Below are 25347 nucleotides of genomic sequence, written 5' to 3'. Positions count from 1 at the left end.
TATTGTAAAAGGCTGGTCCACTACTCACAAACACACAATATTTTTTATTATATATGGCAACAAAAATTCAACAGTAATATCACCTTTCCAAAACCTGATTCTGTTTTGGTGGCCATATTGAATTATGTAGAAAAAATAAAATAATAGGAGTGCCATTCCCCAATGTTTTGGCCACCCCTTCTAATATAAATTTAAACATCCCAAAGAGCATCTCTACCAAATGTCATGCTTGTATCCGCCTCCTTATAGTTTCATCTTTTTTTTCTTTTTTTTAAAGCTAAGGCCCCGGACTATAGCGGGAGGTGGGTCTATTTAGGAGGCGGACACGGGAGGTGGGAGCGCAACTAAACTTCGGTGCTCCTCAATGATTATTAGAAGTAACTTAGAAATTGCTCAACAGTCAACAACGAAAGTCACAGGGTGAGTGAGCAGAATACACGGGAACGAAATAAACCCTTGCAGTTAACTTAAAGGCAATCGTCACATCTCAATTGAATTTATCAGCACAATATATGGAAAATATTCAGAATCATCTCTCAGCTGATGGTAAACTAACTATAGAACTCACTCCGCTTCGCTTTCTAGTTCAATTTACGAGAATTTAACGCGACTGCAGCTGCAACTTCGCCACTCTTTACTTGTTTATTCGGAAAATCATTAAAGTGGCCTATAAATGCAACGCTGTTTAATATATGAGAAGACAATGGCACCAGAGACAAGGAACGGAGGAAGTTCTTCCCTGAATAACAACAACAGTAAAGACAACAGCAGGAAAAAGTTCCTGGTCGGCGTGGATCTCTTCTGCTTGTTTTTAGGTGAGTGTTTCTGGCCTTTTCATTCTATAGATATGACAAGAAATTAGGCTATATTATTAGGTCACATTGTCTGACATTGCAGTACACTTTTCTTATATAAATAGGCCACAGTTTTACATTTGTATAAAATCTGGTTACCTGTTATGGTATGTTTGTTGTATTGTGTTTTTATTTATTATTTTATTCATGTTGATTAACACAGCATCATAATGTTATATGACACGTTGGTTTATTTATTATAATCATGGATGAGCTAGAGTGTTCATGCTATCATTATGTCAAGGGCAGAAACTACTCATGCAAATGTCCGTCTAATAATAATAATAATAATTAATCCAAACAATCCAATATCAGAGCAATGTCAGTCAACATAAAGATGATTCAAGGGTTTGTTTAATTTCCTTTTACATTTCGTTGTTTTCTTCTTTTTATTGTCATTTTCTGTTGACTCCTTGTTCCATTTCATCCTTAGGCAATTTTTAATACAAGACAGCAAAAATAGTTGAAAAGATGTTCCTCCTCAGAAAGACAAGATTTTATCATGACAATATTTTGCCAGAGTTCCCAGTGAACCCCCACGCCCACAGTACAGCAATATATTCTGCTGGCAAAGGGGAAAAGCCAATTGATCAATTGCTCCAAGAGGGCTATATTTCTTTGGTGTCCGCCCATTCCTGTTGCACTCATTTGGCCTGTTTTAATATTTTCCATAATGCCTCACATCCCACACTGGCAATCAAGCCAGGAATTCTCTTGAAGTGACGTCTGGCATAATATATTTGGTATGTGTGAGTGTGGTGTGTGTGTGTGTGTAATTAAAGGAAAGTGGTGAGAAGGTCAGCCATATGTTCAGCTAATGTACTGAGTATCCTCTCTCTCTCTCTTTCTCTCTTTCTCTCTCTCTCTCTCTCTCTCTCTCTCTCTCTCTCTCTCTCTCTCTCTCTCTCTCTCTCTCTCTCTCTCTCTCTCTCTCTCTCTCTCTCTCTCTCTCTCTCTATATATATACAGTGGGGAGAACAAGTATTTGATACACTGCCGATTTTGCAGGTTTTCCTACTTACAAAGCATGTAGAGGTCTGTAATTTTTATCATAGGTACACTTCAACTGTGAGAGACGGAATCTAAAACAAAAATCCAGAAAATCACATTGTATGATTTTTAAGTAATTCCTTTGCATTTTATTGCATGACATAAGTATTTGATACATCAGAAAAGCAGAACTTAATATTTGGTACAGAAACCTTTGTTTGCAATTACAGAGATCATACATTTCCTGTAGTTCTTGACCAGGTTTGCACACACTGCAGCAGGGATTTTGGCCCACTCCTCCATACAGACCTTCTCCAGATCCTTCAGGTTTCGGGGCTGTCGCTGGGCAATACGGAATTTCAGCTCCCTCCAAAGATTTTCTATTGGGTTCAGGTCTGGAGACTGGCTAGACCACTCCAGGACCTTGAGATGCTTCTTACGGAGCCACTCCTTAGTTGCCCTGGCTGTGTGTTTCGGGTCGTTGTCATGCTGGAAGACCCAGCCACGACCCATCTTCAATGCTCTTACTGAGGGAAGGAGGTTGTTGGCCAAGATCTCGCGATACATGGCCCCATCCATCCTCCCCTCAATACGGTGCAGTCGTCCTGTCCCCTTTGCAGAAAAGCAGCCCCAAAGAATGATGTTTCCACCTCCATGCTTCACGGTTGGGATGGGTTCTTGGGGTTGTACTCATCCTTCTTCTTCCTCCAAACACAGCGAGTGGAGTTTAGACCAAAAAGTTATATTTTTGTCTCATCAGACCACATGACCTTCTCCCATTCCTCCTCTGGATCATCCAGATGGTCATTGGCAAACTTCAGACGGGCCTGGACATGCGCTGGCTTGAGCAGGGGGACCTTGCGTGCGCTGCAGGATTTTAATCCATGACGGCGTAGTGTGTTACTAATGGTTTTCTTTGAGACTGTGGTCCCAGCTCTCTTCAGGTCATTGACCAGGTCCTGCCGTGTAGTTCTGGGCTGATCCCTCACCTTCCTCATGATCATTGATGCCCCACGAGGTGATATCTTGCATGGAGCCCCAGTCCGAGGGTGATTGACCGTCATCTTGAACTTCTTCCATTTTCTAATAATTGCGCCAACAGTTGTTGCCTTCTCACCAAGCTGCTTGCCTATTGTCCTGTAGCCCATCCCAGCCTTGTGCAGGTCTACAATTTTATCCCTGATGTCCTTACACAGCTCTCTGGTCTTGGCCATTGTGGAGAGGTTGGAGTCTGTTTGATTGAGCGTGTGGACAGGTGTCTTTTATACAGGTAACGAGTTCAAACAGGTGCAGTTAATACAGGTAATGAGTGGAGAACAGGAGGGCTTCTTAAAGAAAAACTAACAGGTCTGTGAGAGCCGGAATTCTTACTGGTTGGTAGGTGATCAAATACTTATGTCATGCAATAAAATGCGAATTAATTACTTAAAAATCATACAATGTGATTTTCTGGATTTTTGTTTTAAATTCCGTCTCTCACAGTTGAAGTGTACCTATGATAAAAATTACAGACCTCTACATGCTTTGTAAGTAGGAAAACCTGCAAAATCGGCAGTGTATCAAATACTTGTTCTCCCCACTGTGTATATATATATATATATATATATATATATATATATATATATATATATATATATATATATATATATATATATATTTCTGTTTCTCTTACTCTTTGACTGAGCTTAGAGTGAGTGATTCCTTACCAGACTCAGAATCACTAGGGCGGTGAACTGTCAAATAGTTTCAAGGGTGACTGAATGAGTCATTCCAAGAAAGACATCAAACTCAAAGACCCTAATAAGTATTCTGGTCCAAGGTCTAATAGTCTTTGGTCTCCTGGTGACTTAACACAACTACATTATATATTGTGATGATATACAGCAGTGCTTCCCAAACGTTTTATAGTCCTGTACCCCTTCAAACATTCAACCTCCAGCTGCGTGCCCCCTCTAGCACCAGGGTCAGCGCACTCTGAAATGTTTTTTTTTTGCCATCATTGTGAGCCTGCCACACACACACTATACGATACATTTATTAAACATAAGAAAGAGTGTGAGTTTTTCTCACAACCCGGCTCGTGGTAAATGACAAAGAGCTCTTATAGGACCAGGCACAAATAATAATATAATAATAATCAATCATTTTGCTCTTTATTTATCGGTAAGTGGACTGGAGGCAGGGCATGAATGGGATAACGAATCCAGTTGTTTGTGTCGTCCGTTTCGGGAAGGTACCTGCGTAATTGCGTACCCAGCTCACTCAGGTGCTTCACTATATCACATTTGACATGGTCCGTAAGTGTCACGATCGTCTTGACTTGGAAGAGAGGACCAAAACGCAGCGTGTGAAAAATACATTCTCTTTTATTAGAGAGACGAACAACGAACGAAACAAAACAACAAACTGACGACCGTGAAGCTATATAAACAAATGGTGCTGACACTGACCACTACACAATGACATAGACAATTACCCACCCACGCATAATGCCTATGGCTGCCTTAAATATGGCTCCCAATCAGAGACAAATGAAAGACAGCTGTCTCTGATTGAGAACCACTCAGGCAACCATAGACATACCTAGACACATTCACTAAACACAACCCCATACACTAAAACCAACACCCCCTTTACCATATAACCACCCAAGACGAGACAAAACACAAACATTCCCCATGTCACACCCTGACCTAACTAAAATAATAAAGAAAACAAAGAATACTAAGGCCAGGGCATGACAGTAAGCTTGAGTTCATTTGTACACGAACAATCATACAATGATGGAAAGACCTTAATGCAGACAGAGAAGAGCTCCAACTTCTTAATCATAGCCTCAATTATGTCCCGCACATTGAATATAGTTGCGGAGAGTCCCTGTAATCCTAGATTCAGATCATTCAGGTGAGAAAAAACATCACCCAGATAGGCCAGTCGTGTAAGAAACTCGTCATCATGCAAGCGGTCAGACAAGTGAAAATTATTATCAGTAAAGAAAACTTTAAGCTCGTCTCGCAATTCAAAAAAGTCTGTATGTTTCTGTATGTTGTAAGAGCATTACAATTGTATAATGCAGAAAATACACGAGAATTCAGGGGCCTTGCTTTAACAAAGTTAACCATTTTCACTGTAGTGTTCAAAACGTCTTTCAAGCTGTCAGACATTCCCTTGGCAGCAAGAGTCTCTCGGTAGTTGCTGCAGTATACCCAAATGGTGTCGGGAGCAACTGCTTGCACACGCGTTACCACTCCATTATGTCTCCCTGTCATGGCTTTTGCGCCATCAGTACAGATACCAACACATATTGACCACCAAAGTCCATTTGATGTCACAAAGCTGTCCAGTACTTTAAAAATATCTCCACCTGTCGTCCTGGTTTCCAGTGGTTTGCAGAAGAGGATGTCTTCCTTAATCGACCCCCCATAAACATAACGGACACATATCAGGAGCTGTGCCAGGCCCGCCACGTCTGTTGACTCATCCAGCTGTAACGCATAGAATTCACTGGCTTGTTTGCGAAGCAGTAATTGTTTCAAAACATCTCCTGCCATGTCACTGATGCATCGTGAAACAGTGTTGTTTGATGAAGGCATTGTCTGTATAGTTTTTTGGGCCTTTTCCCCCAGCATTGTCCCAGCCATATCTGCAGCAGCAGGAAGAATTAAGTCCTCCACAATAGTATGGGGCTTCCCTGTCCTAGCCACTCGGTAGCTCACCATATAAGACACTTCTAGCCCCTTCTTATTAATGGTATCTGTTGCTTTTATACATGCCTTACTACTCGAAAGTCATCTTAATTCTCGCTCAAAAAACTCCTGTGAGTTATTTGTTTCTGAATGTCTGCGCAAGAGTGAAGGTTTCATCGAGTTGTGAGATAGTACTTTTGCACATATAACACACTGTGGCTGAGGAAAGTCAGTACTCACAATATAAGTGAACCCCAAATCAATGTAGCTCAAATCAAATTTTATTAGTCACATGCGCCGAATACAACAGGTGAGGTACCCTTACCACCTGGGGGCGGCCTGTCACGAAGTCCAGGATCCAGTTACAGAGGGAGGTGTTCAGTAGACCTTACAGTGAAATGCTTACATATGAGCCCCCAACCAACATTGCAGTTATAAAAAATATGGATAAGAATAAGAGATAAATGTAACACGTAATTAAAGAGCAACAGTAAAACAACAATACCGAGACTATATACAGGGATGTACAGGGATGTATATACAGGGATGTAGAGTCAATGTGCGGGGGCACCGGTTAGTTGAGGTAGTATGTAAATGTAGGTAGAGTTATTGAGAGTACCAGCAGTGTAAAGAGGGGGGCATTGCAAATAGTCTGGGTAGCCATTTGATTAGATGTTCAGGATTCTTATGGCTTGGGGGTAGAAGCTGTTTAGAAGCCTCTTGGACCTAGACTTGACACTCCGGTACCGCTTGCCGTGCGGTAGCAGAGAGAACAGTCTATGACTAGGGTGGCTGGAGTCTTTGACAATTTTTAGGGCCTTCCTCTGACACCGCCTGGTATAGAGGTCCTGGATGGCAGGAAGCTTGGCCCCAGTGATGTACTGGGCCGTTCGCACTACCCTCTATAGTGCCTTCCAGTCGGAGGCCGGGCAGTTGCCATACCAGGCAGTGATGCAACCAGTCAGGATGCTCTCGATGGTGCAGCTGTAGAACCTTTTGAGGAGCTGAGGACCCATGCCAAATCTTTTCAGTCTCCTGAGGGGGAATAGGTTTTGTCGTGCTCTTCACGACTGTCTTGGTGTGCTTGAACCATGTTAGTTTGTTGGTGATGTGGACACCAAGGAACTTGAAGCTCTCAACCTGCACCAATGCAGCCCCATTGATGAGAATGGGGGCGTGCTCCTCTTTTCCCTGTAGTCCACAATCATCTTCTTTGTTTTGATCATGTTGAGGGAGAGGTTGTTGTCTTGGCACCACATGGCCAGGTCTCTGACCTCCTCCCTATAGGCTGTCTCGTTGTTGTCGTTGTCGGTGATCAGGCCTACCGCTGTTGTGTCATCGGCAAATTTAATGATGGTGTTGGAGTCGTGCCTGGCCGTGCAGTCATGAGTGAACAGGGAGTACTGGAGGGGACTGAGCACGCAGCCCTGAGGGGCCGCTGTGTTGAGGATCAGCGTGGCGGATGTGTTGTTACCTACCCTTACCACCTGGGGGCGGCCTGTCACGTAGTCCAGGATCCAGTTGCAGAGGGAGGTGTTCAGTCCCAGGTTCCTTAGCTTATTGATGAGCTTTGTGGGTACTATGGTGTTGAACGCTGAGCTGAAGTCAATGAATAGCATTCTCACATAGGTGTTCCTTATGTCCAGGTGGGAAAGGGCAGTGTGGAGTGCAATAGAGATTGCATCATCTGTGGATCTGTTGGGGCGGTATGCAAATTGGAGTGCGTCTAGGGTTTCTGGGATAATAATGTTGATGTGAGCCATGACCAGCCTTTCAAAGCACTTCATGGCTACAGACGTTAGTGCTACGGTCCAGTAGTAATTTAGGCAGGTTACCCTAGTGTTCTTGGGCACAGGCACTATGGTGGTCTGCTTGAAACATGTTGGTATTACAGACTCGGACAGGGAGAGGTTGAAAATGTCAGTGAAGACACTTGCCAGTTGGTCAGCGCATGCTCGCAGTACACGTCCTGGTAATCCGTCTGGCCCGCCGGCTTTCCGAATGTTGACCTGTTTAAAGGTCTTACTCACATCGGCTGCGGAGAGCGTGATCACACAGTCTTCCAGAACAGCTGGTGCTCTCATGCATGTTTCAGTGTTATTTGCCTCAAAGCGAGCATAGAAGTAGTTTAGCTCATCTGGTAGGTTCGTGTCACTGGGCAGCTCTCGGCTGTGCTTCCCTTTGTAGGCTGTAATGGTTTGCAAGCCCTGCCACATCCGACGAGCGTCAGAGCCTGTGTAGTATGATTCGATCTTAGTTCTCATCATATTTGCGCCTCTTCGGTTGTCCAACGCCCCTGTCTGTTGTTCGGTGCTTTCCCGGGTAAGGGAGCAGTAGCTCTTCGGCTGCATCATATTCACAACTGTCAGTGTCCATGGTAGCTGGGCTAACAACAAATGTAGAATTACTGATGCTAGCATTGGATGTGCTCGTGGAAGCAGAACAACTTTTGTCGTCGACAGGGGAAGGTGTAGTACTGCTGGTAGTAGCAGTACAACCAGTAGAGCTGGTATGTGTCTCTATGGATGCAGGCCTTACTTTTTTTAACCATTCATCAATTTTCGAAATGGAATGAGCAGCAGCTACGTTTGGCTACATATTGACTGTTAGTGGAATTCCCGCGAGAGAGTAACGGTTAATATGATTGGATGTTAATTATTTGACTAGGCTACCTGTATTTGACATTGTGTTGTTATTTCGCTGAACACTGGATGTTTACATTTTGGTTTTGGCAGTGAAACGAGGCTACTCAGGCGAGAGAAAAACTCACCCAAATGTATAGCCCCGGAGAAAACAAAAAGTCAGTTAAGAACAAAATTCTTATTTACAATGACAGCCTACTTGTAAAGCCCCCTCAGCCAAACCCTCCCCTAACCAGGACGACGCTGGGCCAATTGTGCGCCGCCCTATGGGACTCCCGATCACGGCTGGTTGTGATACAGCCCGGGATCGAACCTGGGTCTGTAGTGACACCTCTAGCACTGCAATGCAGTCCCTTCGACTGCTGCGCCACTCAGGAGGCCCCCTACACATACACCGTCTTAGTGTATGTGACAAATAAATAATATGTGATGTGATTTTGTATGCATTTCAGAGACCAGTAATTTTTTATCCCTTGACAGTTTGAAAGTATTAATCCTTTGACCTGTTGAAATGTATAATACATGAAGGTGGAAAAGAGGTGGAATTTACTAGTCTGGGGTGAAGACGTATGTATTCAAGTTCTACAGGGTCACTGACTTGAGTTGACTGTTTACAATGGGACATCTATGGCCACTTCTTACCCCACAACTGTTTGTTTGAAATAGTCTCTGATAAGGTTATCACGGGTCAGTAGAGGTTCTGTCAACAAACTTCTCCGTCTCTCTATTGCCCTGCAAATGCATAAATATATATCTTTTTTCTGACGAGGCGGAGGGTAAGTTTTGCCCACTCTGTGTTTGTACCTGCCCACAGAAAACGCCTGTCAACAAACCAACAGTGTTTAGCTGTCTAAAGATGTGGTTTGAGGGGAGTGACCGCAAGGAGGAAATGGTGGAAGCACACTTGCAATTACTGGCCAAGCCAGCTTCCATTCTCACTGTGACTCTGACTGAAGTTCCAGCATCTCCAGACTAGAAGAACTTTCCTCTCAGCTTACAATCAGGGCCCATATTCATAAAGTGTCTCAGAGTACGAGTGCTGATATAAGATCAGTTTCGCTTTTAGATGATAATGAATAAGATTATACGGACAGGAGGGACCTGATCCTAGAACAGCACTCCTACTCAGAGACAGTTTACGATTACAGACCCAAATCTCAGTAGCCTATCCAGAGTTTAATATTTAGATCTCAATATCTCAATAAGGCTCTGGCCTGGTCCCATACTATATGTGCTGTAACCAACACTTTTATTGTTGTCGTATTATTGTCATACCAATAAAAGAGTTGGCTACAGCACATACATACACTATAGGACCAGGCCGGAGTCCAGACCTGGTCTCAGTGCTTCAATACCCCAAGACTATCATAGCCAAAATAGCATTAGTTTAAACAGGCAGGACTTTAGGTAACACTTCATAATCCTATTAATTAACAAGTATAATTTATAAAGCATTTGTAAAGTATTTATAATGGCTTATTCATTCAAAACTATTATAAAGTTAGCCAAGTGCCTCAACTCCACAATGATTTCATCCACGGAGTTGAGCGCTGGCTAGAGTTTTTTAGTCGTTCGAGTCGCTATTTTTTTATTTAACCTTTTTTTTATCCAGGTGAGTCAATTAAGAACAAATTCTTATTTACAATGACGGCCTGTCATCCCATACAAAAAAAGGTAATCAAATACAACCACTGACTGTTTCTTTGTTGAGATTCAATTGGCACATCTTAGAGCATCTTAGAGCAACAGCAATGAGGAAACAGTCTGTAGTTGTATTTGATTAACGTTTTATTAAAAAGTATGGATTTCAATAACCAAAGAAAGGCACGCAACAACAAAGGACAAACATAGGTACAAGGTAAGGGTTAAGAAATTACAATTTTTTAAGTATCGACTGCATAGCGACTCGAAGGAGTCAGAGGTTAATTTTAAAAAAAAGTCTAGTCTGCGCTCAAATACATGGATGAAATCATTGTGGACTTGAGGTACTTGGCTATTATAAAGTGTAACCAAACTTTAGCTTCATTCCCTGTAGATTGAACTGAATCAACCGTGTTTTGGCCAACACTGGCCCAGTGCAAGGCTGAACCCTGGGTTAAGTGTGTAGCTAAATGGGGTTAGTTGAACAGTAAGTCATTGCAGGTGGGGTTTTACGTTTTCTAATCACCTTATAATGTCCCCATTTGCTGCTGCCTGGCTGTAGCTCATCAGAAAGCTCAAGGGGGCTTAATCAGCTATAGCGTGACTGTTAAACATCACTAACTATTCAATGAGACAAATGGGGGGGGGGAAACACTTTTACAGGGATTTGTATTTTGGCTTTTTATTGTTTTATTTAATTGGTAACATGTTGAGACTACATGGAGCTCAGATTCTTTAAGCATTTCACCAATATTTTTGGCAAACCACAATTCAACGCAAATGTGATCTTTTCCCCTCTTCTCCTCTCTCTCAGTAGCCAGTGGAACAAGGAGAGCATAGGAATAGGGTTTGGCCACCGCACCGCACCACGACCAGACAGACAGGGAGTAGTGTGTGTGGGGGCTCTTGACTGCCATGCACACAAGGGTACAAGTAAAAACACAACTGCATCTGTGTATACAGCAGCACAACTCCCTCACACATGCAGTCTACATTTCTATGCCAGTGGGAGAGCAATGGCAGCAAGTGGAAAATGTGAAATGCCCCAAAATATGCTGGAATTTAATTAATTTAATGCAAGCTGCCATTTGCCTGTCCCAGACATTGATTGTGGTTTCCATAGTGGAATTGAAGCCCCAAACTGAAACGCTCTAATTAATCCTATGGGCGTGCTTAAGAATTGTTATGATCCAATAAGCTCAAGGTAAATGTTTCTCGCTTCCAATTTTTCCATGAGAGAAAGCAAAGCAGACAGGTGTTTGAGTACTAACTCATCACTTCCAGGAAGTTGTTTGGTTATACCTTCCTGGGGCTTTATAGGGATCGCTACGATGATATAAAAGCCACCTGGGAAATAAACCACCCTTTTGATATTGGTAAAAGAAAATCCTACATGCTCACTCATGCCATTTTCAATTAGGGAGTGCTTTATGTTTTCTTCGCGTCAGTGTAGCTAATACATTAGACGTATGCCTCTTGGCTGATGTTGTTGTTGGCAACTAGTGGGGCACTGGTTTTCCCTTCGCTTGTGCGAAGCGGAAAGGGAAGGGAGGAAGACGGGAAATCCCAAGATGCCTTGAAGAATGCTGATGCTGCACTGTCTGGTGGCATGGGGTGTGTGGAGGGCCTCGGAGGCAAGACAACACAGCTGAATCATGGGAAGAACAGACTTGGTAACATCTTAAATTACTCACTCCATGTTTGTTTCTGTCACCTGTTAGGGGTCAGGACCTGACTGTGGCATTTCTGTTCCTTAATGAGTTCAGAGAGAGAGAAAGAGAGAGTCAGCCATCTTTTACTTGTATTTAACTTCCTCTCTTTTTTGTACTCTCCGGCCCACCTGAGTCTTGGATCTGTTAATGTGCATAAAGACAGTCAGGGAGGTCAAAACACCGGGTTTAATGCTTTTCACATTCATAGCAGTGTTGAGCCCAGCGGCCAGGGCCCTCTTTTCTTTCCATTGCCCTACATCAGCAAGCAGCAGCCCTAAGCTGCCAAGCACTGTGCTGTGAGAGGAATGCCTGCTGATTCCCTCCCATCATAAGGGCAATGAAAAAGCCTGACAGATCACAGTTAAGATCGGGCGGTACTTAAAGTGAGTTTTCTCTCTACTAGAGCTCTAACATCGCTGAAAACCCCAAGCTTCAAATGGCTTGAAAATAAATAGTAAAAACAGTAATGGTAATAATGTGAATACTGTTGAATCTTGGATTTGAGGGAGGGAGGCCAGTGGAGGAGTGGTTAGGGTCTGGTCTGGGGTTCCCATCAGGCAGAGAGACTGGCCTGTAACGTGAGCCTCTCCCAGCTGGGCTTTCAAAGCCCAGGCAGCTTGGAGCAGGGCGAGGGGAGCCAAACACACTAAGGAGTGTGTTGACATTTGGGTTTGAAGACATCAAACCCCCTGCCTCAGCTCTGCAGTACCCAGGACCCAGGCCAGCACCCCCAGTTTGACCTCTTCCTCCCAACCCTCACCCCATCCTCAGCCTTTACCCAGAGAGAAAAGGGGGTAGGGATGGATGAGAGCGAGAGCGAGAGAGAGCAAATGTTTGACTTTCTTTGTATTCATACATTTCAAAATTATTCAAGGGGTTCACTTCAAAGCTTCAAACATCAGTTAAAGGTCCACTTGGATGTGATCGAGAGAGTAAGTTTTCCAATTCTGTCAGGGGGTTGGAGAGTCCTCTCCTGGGTACTACTTTTCCCCTTTATCTGTAAAAGTTCCTCTCCAGTTCAGGGAAATGACTGGTCCTCTTGGCCTGCATTATATTTTCTCATGCAATATGTTTGTTGTTATTTTTTTAGATAAGTGGTTTTACCTCTTATCTAAAAGTGGTGAAATACACTAATTCGATTGGACGAAAACACCCTTCAGTCACATTTGTCTCAGCCTTCCACATCAGTTATCTGCGATGGATATTGTTCAGCCTTTTTAGTACTAGCTGCCCCTGTTTGATGTTGGTTATTCATAGTATGATGGACGATACAGATTCTAACAATGACAGATTATTCCCTTTCTTGGCTGCCAAGTCAGTGCACTTCATTTTGTTTATTTGATTTTTCTGGAGTTGCTGTCATAAAAGGGAAAATCCACCCCAAAAACAATATTTTGGTAGTTTTTTTTTCATTTTGGGACTGTTGATACGGGAATTTTCCCTGTAAAGGTGCTACGCATACGGTTTTATTTTTATTTTTGCATTGTGAATTCAGAAAATGTCCATAATATAGCTGCAGTAATAGTGGAATGATGGTGTTTCACAGAACTACTCACCTATTGATTTCTCCTGCCGGGGTGGCATCTGTTGTCAAAATGGGAAAGCTGTTCTGACTTTGTGGCTGTTTTATCTAGTGGAAAGGGCTCTGTCTTATCCTGGTTGTGCTACAATTCTGATTCCCTACAGTACACTATTCAGTGCATAAACTGAAAAGGTTAACATTTTAGCAATCAGGAAATGACAGAGTGATTTCCACTAGATAACACAGCCACAAAGTCAGAGCACCATTTTGACAACAGATGCCGCTCCGGCGGGAGAAATCAATAGGCGAATATTACAGCCAATCACAACACTGGCGGGTAAGTAATACTATGAAACACTATCATTCCACAATTACTGCAGATATATTATGGACATCAGTGTTATCTGATGGTAAAGAAATAGAGGCTGTATCACTTCAATGGATATTCGGTAGATTATTTGCTGTAGCCTACATATTTCCCTCAAACTAAACATGCTACAGGTCCATGGCCAATTTTGAGCATTGTATCATGATATTACATGAATATAACATGTTATCAGCTGAGATTTGTGAGACGAGAGCGTTTATCAATGTTGTTATGATGAGAACTGCATAACAGTCACCTTCCAGGTAAGTGCCCCAGGTAAGTGTGTGGGTGTGTCTTTCTGTGTTTGTTTGTTCGTTCTTGCCAGAGTTGTGTGTGGGTGTTGTGGGTTAACTGCAAAAATACAGGTTGTGTGTGTGATGTGTGTATGTTTGTATGCCAGTCAGATTACTTGGGCAGATTACAGATTACATGCAGTGATGCTCCTTGATGTCTTTCTGCACAAGTTTCCCATCACACCCCACTGGAGGGGCTTGCTCTGCAATGACAGCAGCATCAGCCTGTCCTATAAGAACAGCACTCTGCCCACCGCTGTCCTGGGAGTTGTGGGGTTCCCTGTGCCCATCATCTCCGTAAATCTTTAGCATGGTTCAGCAGCAGGAGGGACAGGAAACACATCCAGGGGACTCTGATTCACTCCATCCAGAGATTCACTGAATGTGGCTATATGCCGAGGCCACCTCACAAATGTAGCAGTTGGTGATCTACATTCAATTGATTGCATTCATAAACCTAGAAGTGGTATGGGATTAGCCTTGGTGTCGGTTTGTCTATAAAAAAAATCCAAACATGTTGGTATGACAACCACAGTTGTTGAAACAGACAGGCACCAAGGCTAGTATACAAACCCTATTGGTACAAAATGAACTCCTACACAGCTCATCAATACTGAATTAAACCACTATTTCCTAGTAATTGGTTTTAGGTTGAGAACTATCTGAGTGAAGACAACAAGTCTGGAAAGATGTGAGTGAAAAGTGAGACCCCCATGTTCCCTGTCCAGCCATCGCTGTGCCATCTACCTGTGGACACTCCTTTAGGAGCCCCTTATTGACCCTCTCTCCTCTATCTCTCTCTCTTCATGTATCCCTCTCCCTCTCTCTCTCTCTCTCTCTGCCTCACCACTGCTGTGTGTACATAGCCGGCCTGCCTTTCCTGATCATAGAGACTAGTGCTGTACAGCCCTACCGCCGAGGCTTTTACTGCAACGATGAGTCCATCAAGTACCCGGCCAAACACGGAGACACCATAAGCGACGCTGTGCTTTCTGCTGCTGGCATTCTTATCACCATCCTTTCTGTAAGTCACTATACCTCACTAATTAGCCTGAGTCCCAGATCAGTTTATGCTGTCTTGCCAACTCATATGTATATGAGTTGCCATAGGAGTTGGCATGTCAGCACAAACAGATCTGTGACTCAGGCTATGTTCATCTCACTTTCCACCTCAGCAATGTGCAGCACCATCAACACTCACTGTACAGTGTGCCTACTAAAATATACAGCACACTGCCCACTGTCCTGGCAGTTGTGGGGTTCCCACTGGGCGTCATTTCAACATGGACATTTGGGTAATATTTGGTTGAGACGTTGATCAGTGAGATTTTATTCACCCACTCAAAAAGACAGCCAGAAGTTTGTTGAATTCCCAATGTGTTATCACTATGCTATTAACCATAATTCTATACATACATACTATACATATTTTATAGACACACTCTATTTTACAATAGTTATATTTTGTTTGTTTTTAGTCCTAGCCTTCCTCTATTTCTGATGTCCATCCAGTTTGATTTCTATTTGTAACTGTGCTATTTAACAACATTTCTGAACCTATATACATTTTACAGACCCCGTATGTTTTACATTGGTTATCTTGTTATTAGTCCCACCCTTCAGCTCCATTTAACCCCTCCCATCTATCTCTTAACACCATCCATTTTGGATTTATATTTGCCATATATTTTTCAAAATCTAAGTTAAGTAGACTTTAAATAAAGTGATTTGATTTAGTCCTATTCTTTAACTTAGATTTTTGGTTGAGATGCAGATGGAAAAGCCAACATATGAATTATACATTTCTTGAGAACCTGGAAAAAAGCCAGACTAAGTCAGTAGCACAAAATATATTTGGTTGCATTGCACACCAAACACAATTCAATATCACTTTTGCAATATAGTAAATAGCTTATTAACTTGTAGACAAGTTAACAAATGACATGTTTGATTGTTAGCTCCAACTAAACCAAAAAGAATAGTTCAAGAATAGGATTAAAGTGCCTGAGATGAAACTATCCAATCAATACATACATCTCCTTTAAATGTTGAGATTGGGTTGCATTGTCAACCAAACACAATTCAATATGACTTTTGTCAACATAAAGCCAACATATCAATGAAGCCAATATATGTATTATTGACTTGACAATTACAAACACTGTAATTCACAGGGCTAGAAATGTGGTGGATGGCACAGGAGAAGAGCCATAGGCCCATTTTTCTTCTTCTGAATGTGATGCTAAATTCCATGTTCCCCCATAGACCAAGGGGCTTCAAATAAATCTCTGCAACAACAACAAAAACTACTCTGGGAGTGTTGGAGTTAACATTTTATAATTGTATAATTTGTGTGACGACTAGACATTTATGAGACAAGGCACGAGACAACCTCTTCCCCGCTTTGAATATCTCTGAGGTTACAACTTTAACAGTTACACAAAGTTAATACAAAGCTGTTTCATTCATTCACATAGTTGATATATTCTCAGTTCTTACACAATGAGAAACAGATGTGTTCTTTTCTCTCCCATGAAGCAGCTGGGTTGGATCAACCAGGCTCTAAAGGGCTCCATGGTGGCGAGAGAGAAATTAAAAAAGAAAAACATACATGTTATCAGCTTGTACAATCTCCCTGTAGGACCTTCCCCCAAATGTGTTTTTATCGAAATTAGATGTTTTTCTGCCATGACAAGAATTTCTCAATGAAACCGAGATGCTAACAAGAAAACACCCAGACATCCCCTTGTGAAATCAGAGCCCTGCGAAAACGAGTGAGCCGGCGCAGTGGAAAACAAACGTGCCCCCAATGTGTGTCTGCTCTGGTAGAGTCTGGCCACCAAAAAATCTGACATGACGCCTAGCTCAGCGTTTCTCCTGGTTGAAACCAGAAGTACTGCCCCTGCCCTCCCCCTCGCTATCCCTCCATTTCTCTCTCCCTTTTCATTCCCTCTCATTTCTCCCTTGCTCTTTTCCTCCCTCTCTCACTCTGCCCCTCTCTTTGTCTCTCCCCATTGACTCTCTCCGTCCCTCCCTCCTCTCCCTCACTCTTTTTCTCCCTCCCTCTCTTCACTCTCCCTCCCTCTTCTTCTCACTCACTCCCTCTATAAAACCTCAAGCTCTTTCTCCTTCTCTCCTCACTCACTCCCTCTCTCCCATTTATCTGTGGCCAGGAGGTGGACTAGAGGGGGGTGGGGAAGGGAAAGGCATTTGAGCTTGAACAGCTGTAGTGAGTTATTGGAGTCCGGTCCACGTCCCCCGGCCCTAAGTATGTCCGGCACGTCAATCATCGGTTTTATACGTTTGTTTATTTACCCACTTACTGAAAACCTCTGCATGTGCCTTCCACAACTCACATACTCACTCACTCTCACATAGTTACACTGAACGTTATGCAATTTGTTTTTGATATTAGTGGTGCTAACCAAGGGTTGGGTTTGGAGTGTTTTTGATATTAGTGGTGCTAACCAAGGGTTAGGTTTGGAGTGTTTTTGATATTAGTGGTGCTAACCAAGGGTTAGGTTTGGAGTGTTTTTGATATTAGTGGTGCTAACCAAGGGTTAGGTTTGGAGTGTTTTTGATATTAGTGGTGCTAACCAAGGGTTAGGTTTGGAGTGTTTTTGCTATTAGTGGTGCTAACCAAGGGTTAGGTTTGGAGTGGTTTTGATATTAGTGGTGCTAACCAAGGGTTAGGTTTGGAGTGTTTTTGATATTAGTGGTGCTAACCAAGGGTTAGGTTTGGAGTGTTTTTGATATTAGTGGTGCTAACCAAGGGTTAGGTTTGGAGTGTTTTTGATATTAGTGGTGCTAACCAAGGGTTAGGTTTGGAGTGTTTTTGATATTAGTGGTGCTAACCAAGGGTTAGGTTTGGAGTGTTTTTGATATTAGTGGTGCTAACCAAGGGTTAGGTTTGGAGTGTTTTTGATTGACCTATTTCCTCCAAAATAAAGTCAAATATTTGAAAGTCTTTGATGTAAGTATTTTTTCCTTCAGCTCATAGTATCGTTGTAATATTATACTCTGATTACTCCTAGTATTGTCGCTCTATACTCTCTGATCAGTCTCTGCTGTTTTACTGATGTGTTTAACTGAATTCCAAATATATATTGGAAAACCAGATGTCTGATACTCTATCATACTCTATCATTAAGGAAATGAATAAGCAATTCAGTTTTGTTGAAATGAGACATAATAACAACAATGAAACAATGAATTACTGATATTTACTTAGGAACTACATTACAGTAACAATATGATTTCAGTGGCCATCCTTGTAGATGACATGACTGCTGAGCCATATATACAGTACATATAGAGATGTGTATTTCTACTTCTGCATGACTGTATCCTCTCCTTTATCCCTCTTGCCAGATCATCATCTCGAAGAGATATAGTCATGTCATCTGTAAAGATGGCCGCTGTAGACTCCGGTTCCACCAATCCCCATTTGACTGCCACAGTGGCCATCTTTGTGCTGTAGATGACATGACTGTATCCTCTCCTTGTTCCTTCCCCCATCAGATCATCATTGGTGAGAGCTACATGATCTACTACCTGAACGAGGGCTCTAAGTCCTTCGTGGGGAACCCCTACATATCCGCCCTCTACAAGCAGGTGGGCGTGTTCATCTTTGGCTGCGCCGTCAGTCAATCGTTCACGGACATTGCCAAGGTATCGGTGGGCCGCATGCGACCCCACTTCCTGGACGTGTGTAGGCCCGACTGGTCCACCATCAACTGTTCTTTGGGCTACATGACAGACTACCAGTGTAATGGACCCGAGAGCAAAGTCCAGGAAGCCAGGTACATTACTCTGAGATTACTCCATTGTGATTGTGAAGCATCTATGTGGTGTTTATGAAGACTTTATGAGTGCTCTATAAAGAAACGTAGCCTATAAAGTTATGTTTCGTTTGAAGTGGTACCGGATATTTGATTTCATACAAAGTGAATGCTTTGTTCAATATCCAGGCGAAAGGCATTGCATTGGTCTTACCTGTGCAGTAATCTTCTAATTGCTATAGTAACAACATTTGATTTCTCCTTTTCAGGAAGTCGTTCTTCTCTGGCCATGCGTCCTTTTCAATGTACACCATGCTGTATTTGGTGGTGAGTTACTGTCATGTGTCTTAACCTCACACACACACACAAACACACATGTACACACACACTCTAGCTGTCGCCCTGTGTTTATTCATTACCCATCTCTCCCAGTTCTACCTGCAGTCCAGGTTCACCTGGCGTGGAGCCCGTCTCCTGCGCCCCCTGACCCAGTTCACCCTCATCATGATGTCCTTCTACACCGGCCTGTCCCGCGTCTCCGACCACAAGCACCACCCCACCGATGTCCTGGCTGGATTCGCACAGGGAGCCCTGGTGGCCTACAGCATAGTGAGTATTTGGACTTAGTGTTTACTATGTCCCCATAACTACATAGTACTTTACTGCATATAATGCATAGTATGTACTATAGCTATGATTTACTAGATAGGATGATATAGTACTGCATATACAGTGCATTTGGAAAGTATTCAGACCCCTTGACTTTTTCCACATTTTGTTACGTTACAGCCTTATTTTAAAATGTATTAAATCGTTTTTTTCCCTCATCAATCTGCACACAGTACCCCATAATGACAAAGTAAAACAGGTTTTTAGAAATGTTTGGTAGCGATTACTCGAGTCTTCTTGGGTATGACGCTGCAAGCTTGGCACACCTGTATTTGGGGAGTTTCTCCCATTCTTCTCTGCAGATCTTCTCAACCCCTGTCAGGTTGGATGGGTAGCGTCACTACACAGCTATTTTCAGGTCTCTCCAAAGATGTTCGATCGGGCTCAAGTCCGGGCTCTGGCTGGGCCACTCAAGGACATTCAGAGACTTGTTCCGAAGCCACTCCTGCATCGTCTTGGCTGTGTGCTTAGGGTCATTGTCCTGTTGTAAGGTGAACCTTCGCCCCAATCTGAGGTCCTGAGCGCTCTGGAGCAGATTTTCATCAAGGATCTCTCTGTACTCTGCTCCGTTCATCTTTCCCACAATCCTGACTGGTCTCCCAGTCCCTGCCGCTGAAAAACATCCCCACAGTCTGATGCTGTCACCACCATACTTCACCTTAGGGATTGTGCCAGGTTTCCTCCAGACATGACACTTGGCATTCAGGCCAAAGAGTTAAATCTTGGTTTCATCAGACCAGAGAATCTTGTTTCCCATGGTCTGAGAGTCCTTTAGGTGCCTTTTTGCAAACGTTAAGAGGGCTGTCATGTGCCTTTTACTTAGGTGTGGCTTCCATCTGGCCACTCTACCATAAAGACCTGATTGGTGGAATGCTGCGGAGATGGTTGTCCTTCTGGAAGGTTCTCCTTTCTCCACAGAGGAACTCTGGAGCTCTGTCAGAGTGACCATTGGGTTCTTGGTCACCTCCCTGACCACGGCCCTTCTCCACCGATTGCTCAGTTTGGCAAGGCGGGCAGTCTTGGTGGTTTGGCCTGGCGGGCTTGGTGGTTCCTAACTTCTTCAAAACAATGGAGGCCATTGTGTTCTTTGGGATCTTCAATGCTGCAGAAGTTGTTTGGTACCCTTCCCCAGATCTATGCCTCGACACAATCCTGTCTCGGAGCTCTACGGACAATTCCTTCGACCTCATGGCTTGGTTTTTGCTCTGACATGCACTGTCAACTTTGGGACTTTACAGTTGAAGTCGGAAGTTTACATACACGTAGGTTGGAGTCATTAAAACTCATTTTTCAACCACTCCACAAATTTCTTGTTAACAAACTATAGTTTTGATAAGCCGGTTAGGACATCTACTTTGTGCATGACACAAGTGATTTTTCCAACAATTGTTTACAGACAGAATATTTCACTTATAATTCACTGTATCACAATTCCAGTGGATCAGAAGTTTAAATACACTACATTGACTGTGCCTTTAAACAGCTTGGAAAATTCCAGAAAATGATGTCATGGCTTTAGAAGCTTCTGATAGGCTAATTGACATAATTTGAGTCAATTGGAGGTGTACCTGTGGATGTATTTCAAGGCCTACCTTCAAACTCAGTGCCTCTTTGCTTGACATCATGGGAAAATCAAAAGAAATCAGCCAAGACCTCAGAAAAAAGATTCATTCTTGGGAGCAATTTCCAAACGCCTGAAGGTACCAAGTTCATCTGTTCAAACAATAGTACGCAAGAATAAACACCATGGGACCAAGCAGCAGTCATACCGCTCAGGAAGGGGACGCGTTCTGTCTCCTAGAGATGAACTACTTTTGGTCGAAAAGTACAAATCAATCCCAGACCACAGCGAAGGACCTTGTAAAGATGCTGGAGGAAACAGGTACAAAAGTATCTATATCCACAGTAAAACAAATCCTATATCGACATAACCTGAAAGGCCGCTCAGCAAGGAAGAAGCCACTGCTCCAAAAACGCCATACAAAAGCCAGACTTCGGTTTGCAACTGCACATGGGTACAAAGATTGTACTTTTTGGAGAAATGTCCTTTGGTCTGATGAAACAAAAATAGAGCTGTTTGGCCATAATGACCATTGTTATGTTTGGAGGAAAAAGGGGGATGCTTGCAAGCCCAAGAACACCATCCCAATCGTGAAGCACGGGGGTGGCAACATCATGTTGTGGGGGTGCTTTGCTGCAGGAGGGACTGGTGCACTTCACAAAATAGATGGCATCATGAGGTAGGAAAATTATGTGGATATATTGAAGCAACATCTCAAGACATCAGTTACCGAAGTTAAAGCTTGGTCACAAGGGGTCTTCCAAATGGACAGTGACCCCAAGCATACTTCCAAAGTTGTGGCAAAATGGCTTAAGGACAACAAAGTCAAGGTATTGGAGTGACCATCACAAAGCCCTGACCTCAATCCCATAGAAAATGTGAGGGCAGAACTGAAAAAGCATGTGCGAGCAAGGAGGCCTACAAACCTGACTCAGTTACACCAGCTCTGTCAGGAGGAATGGGCCAAAATTCACCCAACTTATTGTGGGAAGCTTGTGGAAGGCTACCCAAAATGTTTGACCCAAGTTAAACAATTTAAAGGCAATGCTACCAAATACTAATTGAGTGTATGTAAACTTATGACACACTGGGAATGTGATGAAAGAAATAAAAGCTGAAATAAATCATTCTCTCTACTATTATTCTGACATTTCACATTCTTAAAATAAAGTGGTGATCCTAACTGACCTAAAACAGGGAATTTGTACTCGGATTAAATGTCAGGAATTGTGAAAAACTGAGTTGAAATGTATCTGGCTAAGGTGTATGTAAACTTCCGATTCAACTGTATATAGACAGGTGTGTGCCTTTCCAAATGTTGTCCAATCAAGTGATTTTACCACTATAACGACACAGGATGAGACCCAGATGCAGACACAGGAGGCAGATGGTTTAAGTCTCAGAGATGTATTACATACAAGGGGTAGGCAAATGGCAGGTCCTGGACAGGCAGAGATCCGTAATCCTAATAAGAGTCAGACAGGCGTATAAAGGCAGACAGGCTCAGGGTCAGGGCAGGCAAAAACAGGTCGGAACTGGGAAGATTAGATCACAAACTAGAAAGAAGGAAAAACATGCTGGGACGACTTGACGAGACAAGACGAACTGGCAACAGACAGAAAACGCAGGTATAATACATAGGGGATAATGGAAAATAGGAGACACCTGGTGGGGGGTGGAGACAAGCACAAGACAGGTGAAACAGATCAGGGTATGACAATCATAGGGGGACTCCAATCAAGTTGTAGAAACATCTCAAGGATGATCAATGGGAACAGGATGCACATGAGCTCAATTTTATGTCTCATAGCAAAGGCTCTGAATACTTATGTAAATAAGTGATTTCTGTTTTTTATTTTAATACATTTGCAAAGATTTCAAAAAATCTGTTTTCCCTTTGCTATTAGGTGTCTAGATGAGGATTTTTTATTTATTTAATCAATTTTAGAATAACAAAATATTGAAAAAGTTAAGGGGTCTGAATACTTTACGAAAGCACTGTAAAAAATGGTATAGTACTGCATGTATAATGCAGTTATGCAGTCTGTATCATTAACATGTCTGACCTGTTTTTACTATATAATTTATTATTGACAATATTGACCTTTTTTTCCCTTCTTCTTTCCAATCCCTCAGGTGTTTTTCGTATCTGACCTGTTCAAGCCCAAAGGCAGAAGTTCAGCTCTACCAGTGACACCATTAAAGAACCCCAACAACCCCACGGCAGACATCAGAGAGAGGAGCAACCACCTCACCATGGCATAGTAGAGACCACTAGAGTACAGCTACCTTCCGCTGTAGGTTTTAAACATCCCTTATTTCACCTACTGGTCTGTACTGGATATGTTAAACAACCAAAGCAGCAAGACTGCCAACTGACATGTCTGCAAGGCACAGAGAAATAATGAGCTATGGAGAACTTACTTTGGAAAGAAGAGGAGAGACACAAACAACACACACACGCCGTTTGAACAGCCAGCAACATCCATGTTTCTCACCATCTCATCTGACATGTGAATGTGGAAGAGTGTGGGGAGAGAATTCATATTTTGCTTTAATTACCCAAGATCTCTACATCAAACCTGGTGCTTTGCAGATTAACTTTATCTGGATCTGCAGACAAGGAAGTTTCACAGACAGAATCATGAAGGAAGGAGAGAAGGAAACGAACAGCTGTGGAACGTGATAATGTCTGCTTGGCTTCAGGCACCATGGAGACTGGCTAATAATACCATTCACACACATACTTTGTGCATATGAGATACAAACTCATGAACAGGAACAAATTCCTTGATTACAGGAAGGATGTTTTTTCTTTTATAAATAACCTTCGTTATAAGTTCGAGCTATAGCACTATATCCAAACTCAATATTTTATTTAATTGTCACCACTTGAATGAACTGAAGTGAAGCTTTTCTGTAAATCTTTGTATTAAAACCAGCGTTTAGGTCTCCTGAAATGTAGTTTGTATAGAAATATATACACTGTAGATGGAGACTACAGAGAGAGGGATGTGGGCCTCTTTTTGCTGGTTGGGACGAGCCTCCACTGAGCCCTGTAATGAAGTGACTGTGTGTGCCAGATGACTGCTCACAAGTATTAGGTCAGAGTATTAGGCCAGAGTGTGTGTATATGTATGTGTCTGTCAGTGTGCAAGTATCTGAACGTCATGTGTGTGTGTTCGTGTGTTCATGTGTGTGTTCGTGTTCCTAAATGCTTCAGGTTAAAGACCGGGAACGTAAGGCTGCTTCAACAGACGTTTATATTAAAAACAGGAAATCTGTGGAATTGTACTTTCATAGACTAGCTTTGTGATACATTTTCTAGTGATTCACATAAACTGTGCCAACTTCAGAAAAAAGAACCCCTTCCCTGTGACACTATAGTATGCTCTGTCCTACCATGTCATTGCAACCAAACAGCAATATCTGTTTTATTTTTGTAATGTAAAGAACATTTTTGTATCATAGAATTATGTACAATATCCTTTACCTACGTTTTCATGAAATATCCACTATGAATGTTGACGTGTCGATACCTGTGTAATTGTGTAAGTGCTGCTTAAATAAGCAGTGATTGACAAAAGTCATTCAGTGAAATGACAATTTGTGTTGTGAGTATTCAAACTTTTGTGAAATAGCTTTCAAGAAGACAGCTTTATATTAAAATACCTTTTAATATTTTTGTATTGTCTTTTTTTTGTATATTGTACAATGAAAATATAAGCCATATACTGTAAATGTATTATAGATGAGGTGCTTTGTAATAATAAAAATGAATTATTTTAAAAGTTTTGTGTCCTTCCTCACTTTGACTGGGACAAAGCCATAAAATAAAACAATTACAGGCAGTTGATAATGAAGCTGAGCAGCTCTCTCTCTGACTTTGCGTGTGAAGGTGAGATCTGAGCGTAGGTTCTAGACTCTATGGTGGAGTTCCGTTCCGTGCTGTACTTCCTGAAGGGGAAATAGTGTGCATTCCAGGTTTTAACCCATATCCCGAGTGGTATACTGGAATAATATAGAACATACCTGGTGAGCATGCCCCAGTGGCAAATTAGTACATTCCCATATGAGAATGTGACTCTTGGAAGACTAGCCCTTTGCTGGGCTGATAGAGCTCCATGTTTCAATTACAATTCCTATGAATTGAAAAAATGCCTCATCTGTAGATTGTTCCATATGCTAGTATTCAATCTTTCAAGAATCCATACTCAAATGAGAAACAGGTTCAGGTGTTTCTGGTCATAGGTTCAGAGTGGCTGAAAAATCACAACTTTCACCAGGTTTTGGGCTTAATGTCCTGGTACTGGGTAAAGTTCATGATGCTGATGACCTTAACAAGGGACCCAGGACCAGAGGAAGCAAAATATCCCCATAATATCAAAGATCCACTAGCATATTTTACAGTAGGTATGGGGTTCTTTGTGATTATGCATTCTAATTTCAATGCCAAACCCATGACTGCTGTCCGTGGCCTAAGAGCTCTATTTTCATGTCATCTGACCAAAGCACCGGTTCCAATCCAAGTGCCAATGCAGTTTATCAAACTCCATGTGTTTACATTTGTTGATGACATTAAAATAGAGCAGTCATTTTTGCTAATCTTTATCAAGGTTGACAATTTCG

General features: G+C 42.4%; 1 protein-coding gene across 1 annotated transcript; it reads left to right on the top strand.

Moving 5' to 3' along the window:
• Positions 1-301: 301 nt before the first annotated feature.
• Positions 302-24509, top strand: LOC139559713 (phospholipid phosphatase 3-like). The gene is made up of 6 exons (XM_071375945.1): positions 302-815; positions 14574-14731; positions 18229-18509; positions 18758-18815; positions 18921-19097; positions 22855-24509. The coding sequence occupies exons 1-6, from the start codon at positions 674-676 to the stop codon at positions 22981-22983; spliced, it is 945 nt and encodes a 314-aa protein (XP_071232046.1). The 5' UTR covers positions 302-673; the 3' UTR covers positions 22984-24509.
• Positions 24510-25347: the final 838 nt, after the last annotated feature.

Source organism: Salvelinus alpinus, chromosome 30, assembly GCF_045679555.1.
Source record: "Salvelinus alpinus chromosome 30, SLU_Salpinus.1, whole genome shotgun sequence".
Taxonomy (NCBI): Eukaryota; Metazoa; Chordata; class Actinopteri; order Salmoniformes; family Salmonidae; genus Salvelinus; species Salvelinus alpinus.
Note: the sequence above shows the minus strand (reverse complement) of the source record. Positions and strands in the feature narration are given on the sequence as shown.

Coding starts and splice junctions, on each gene's coding strand:
- LOC139559713 (XM_071375945.1), top strand. CDS start 674: ATGCAACGCTGTTTAATATATGAGAAGACAATGGCACCAGAGACAAGG. Junction 816..14,573: donor TCTCTTCTGCTTGTTTTTAG/GTGAGTGTTTCT, acceptor GTGTGTACATAG/CCGGCCTGCCTTTCCTGATC. Junction 14,732..18,228: donor TTCTTATCACCATCCTTTCT/GTAAGTCACTAT, acceptor TTCCCCCATCAG/ATCATCATTGGTGAGAGCTA.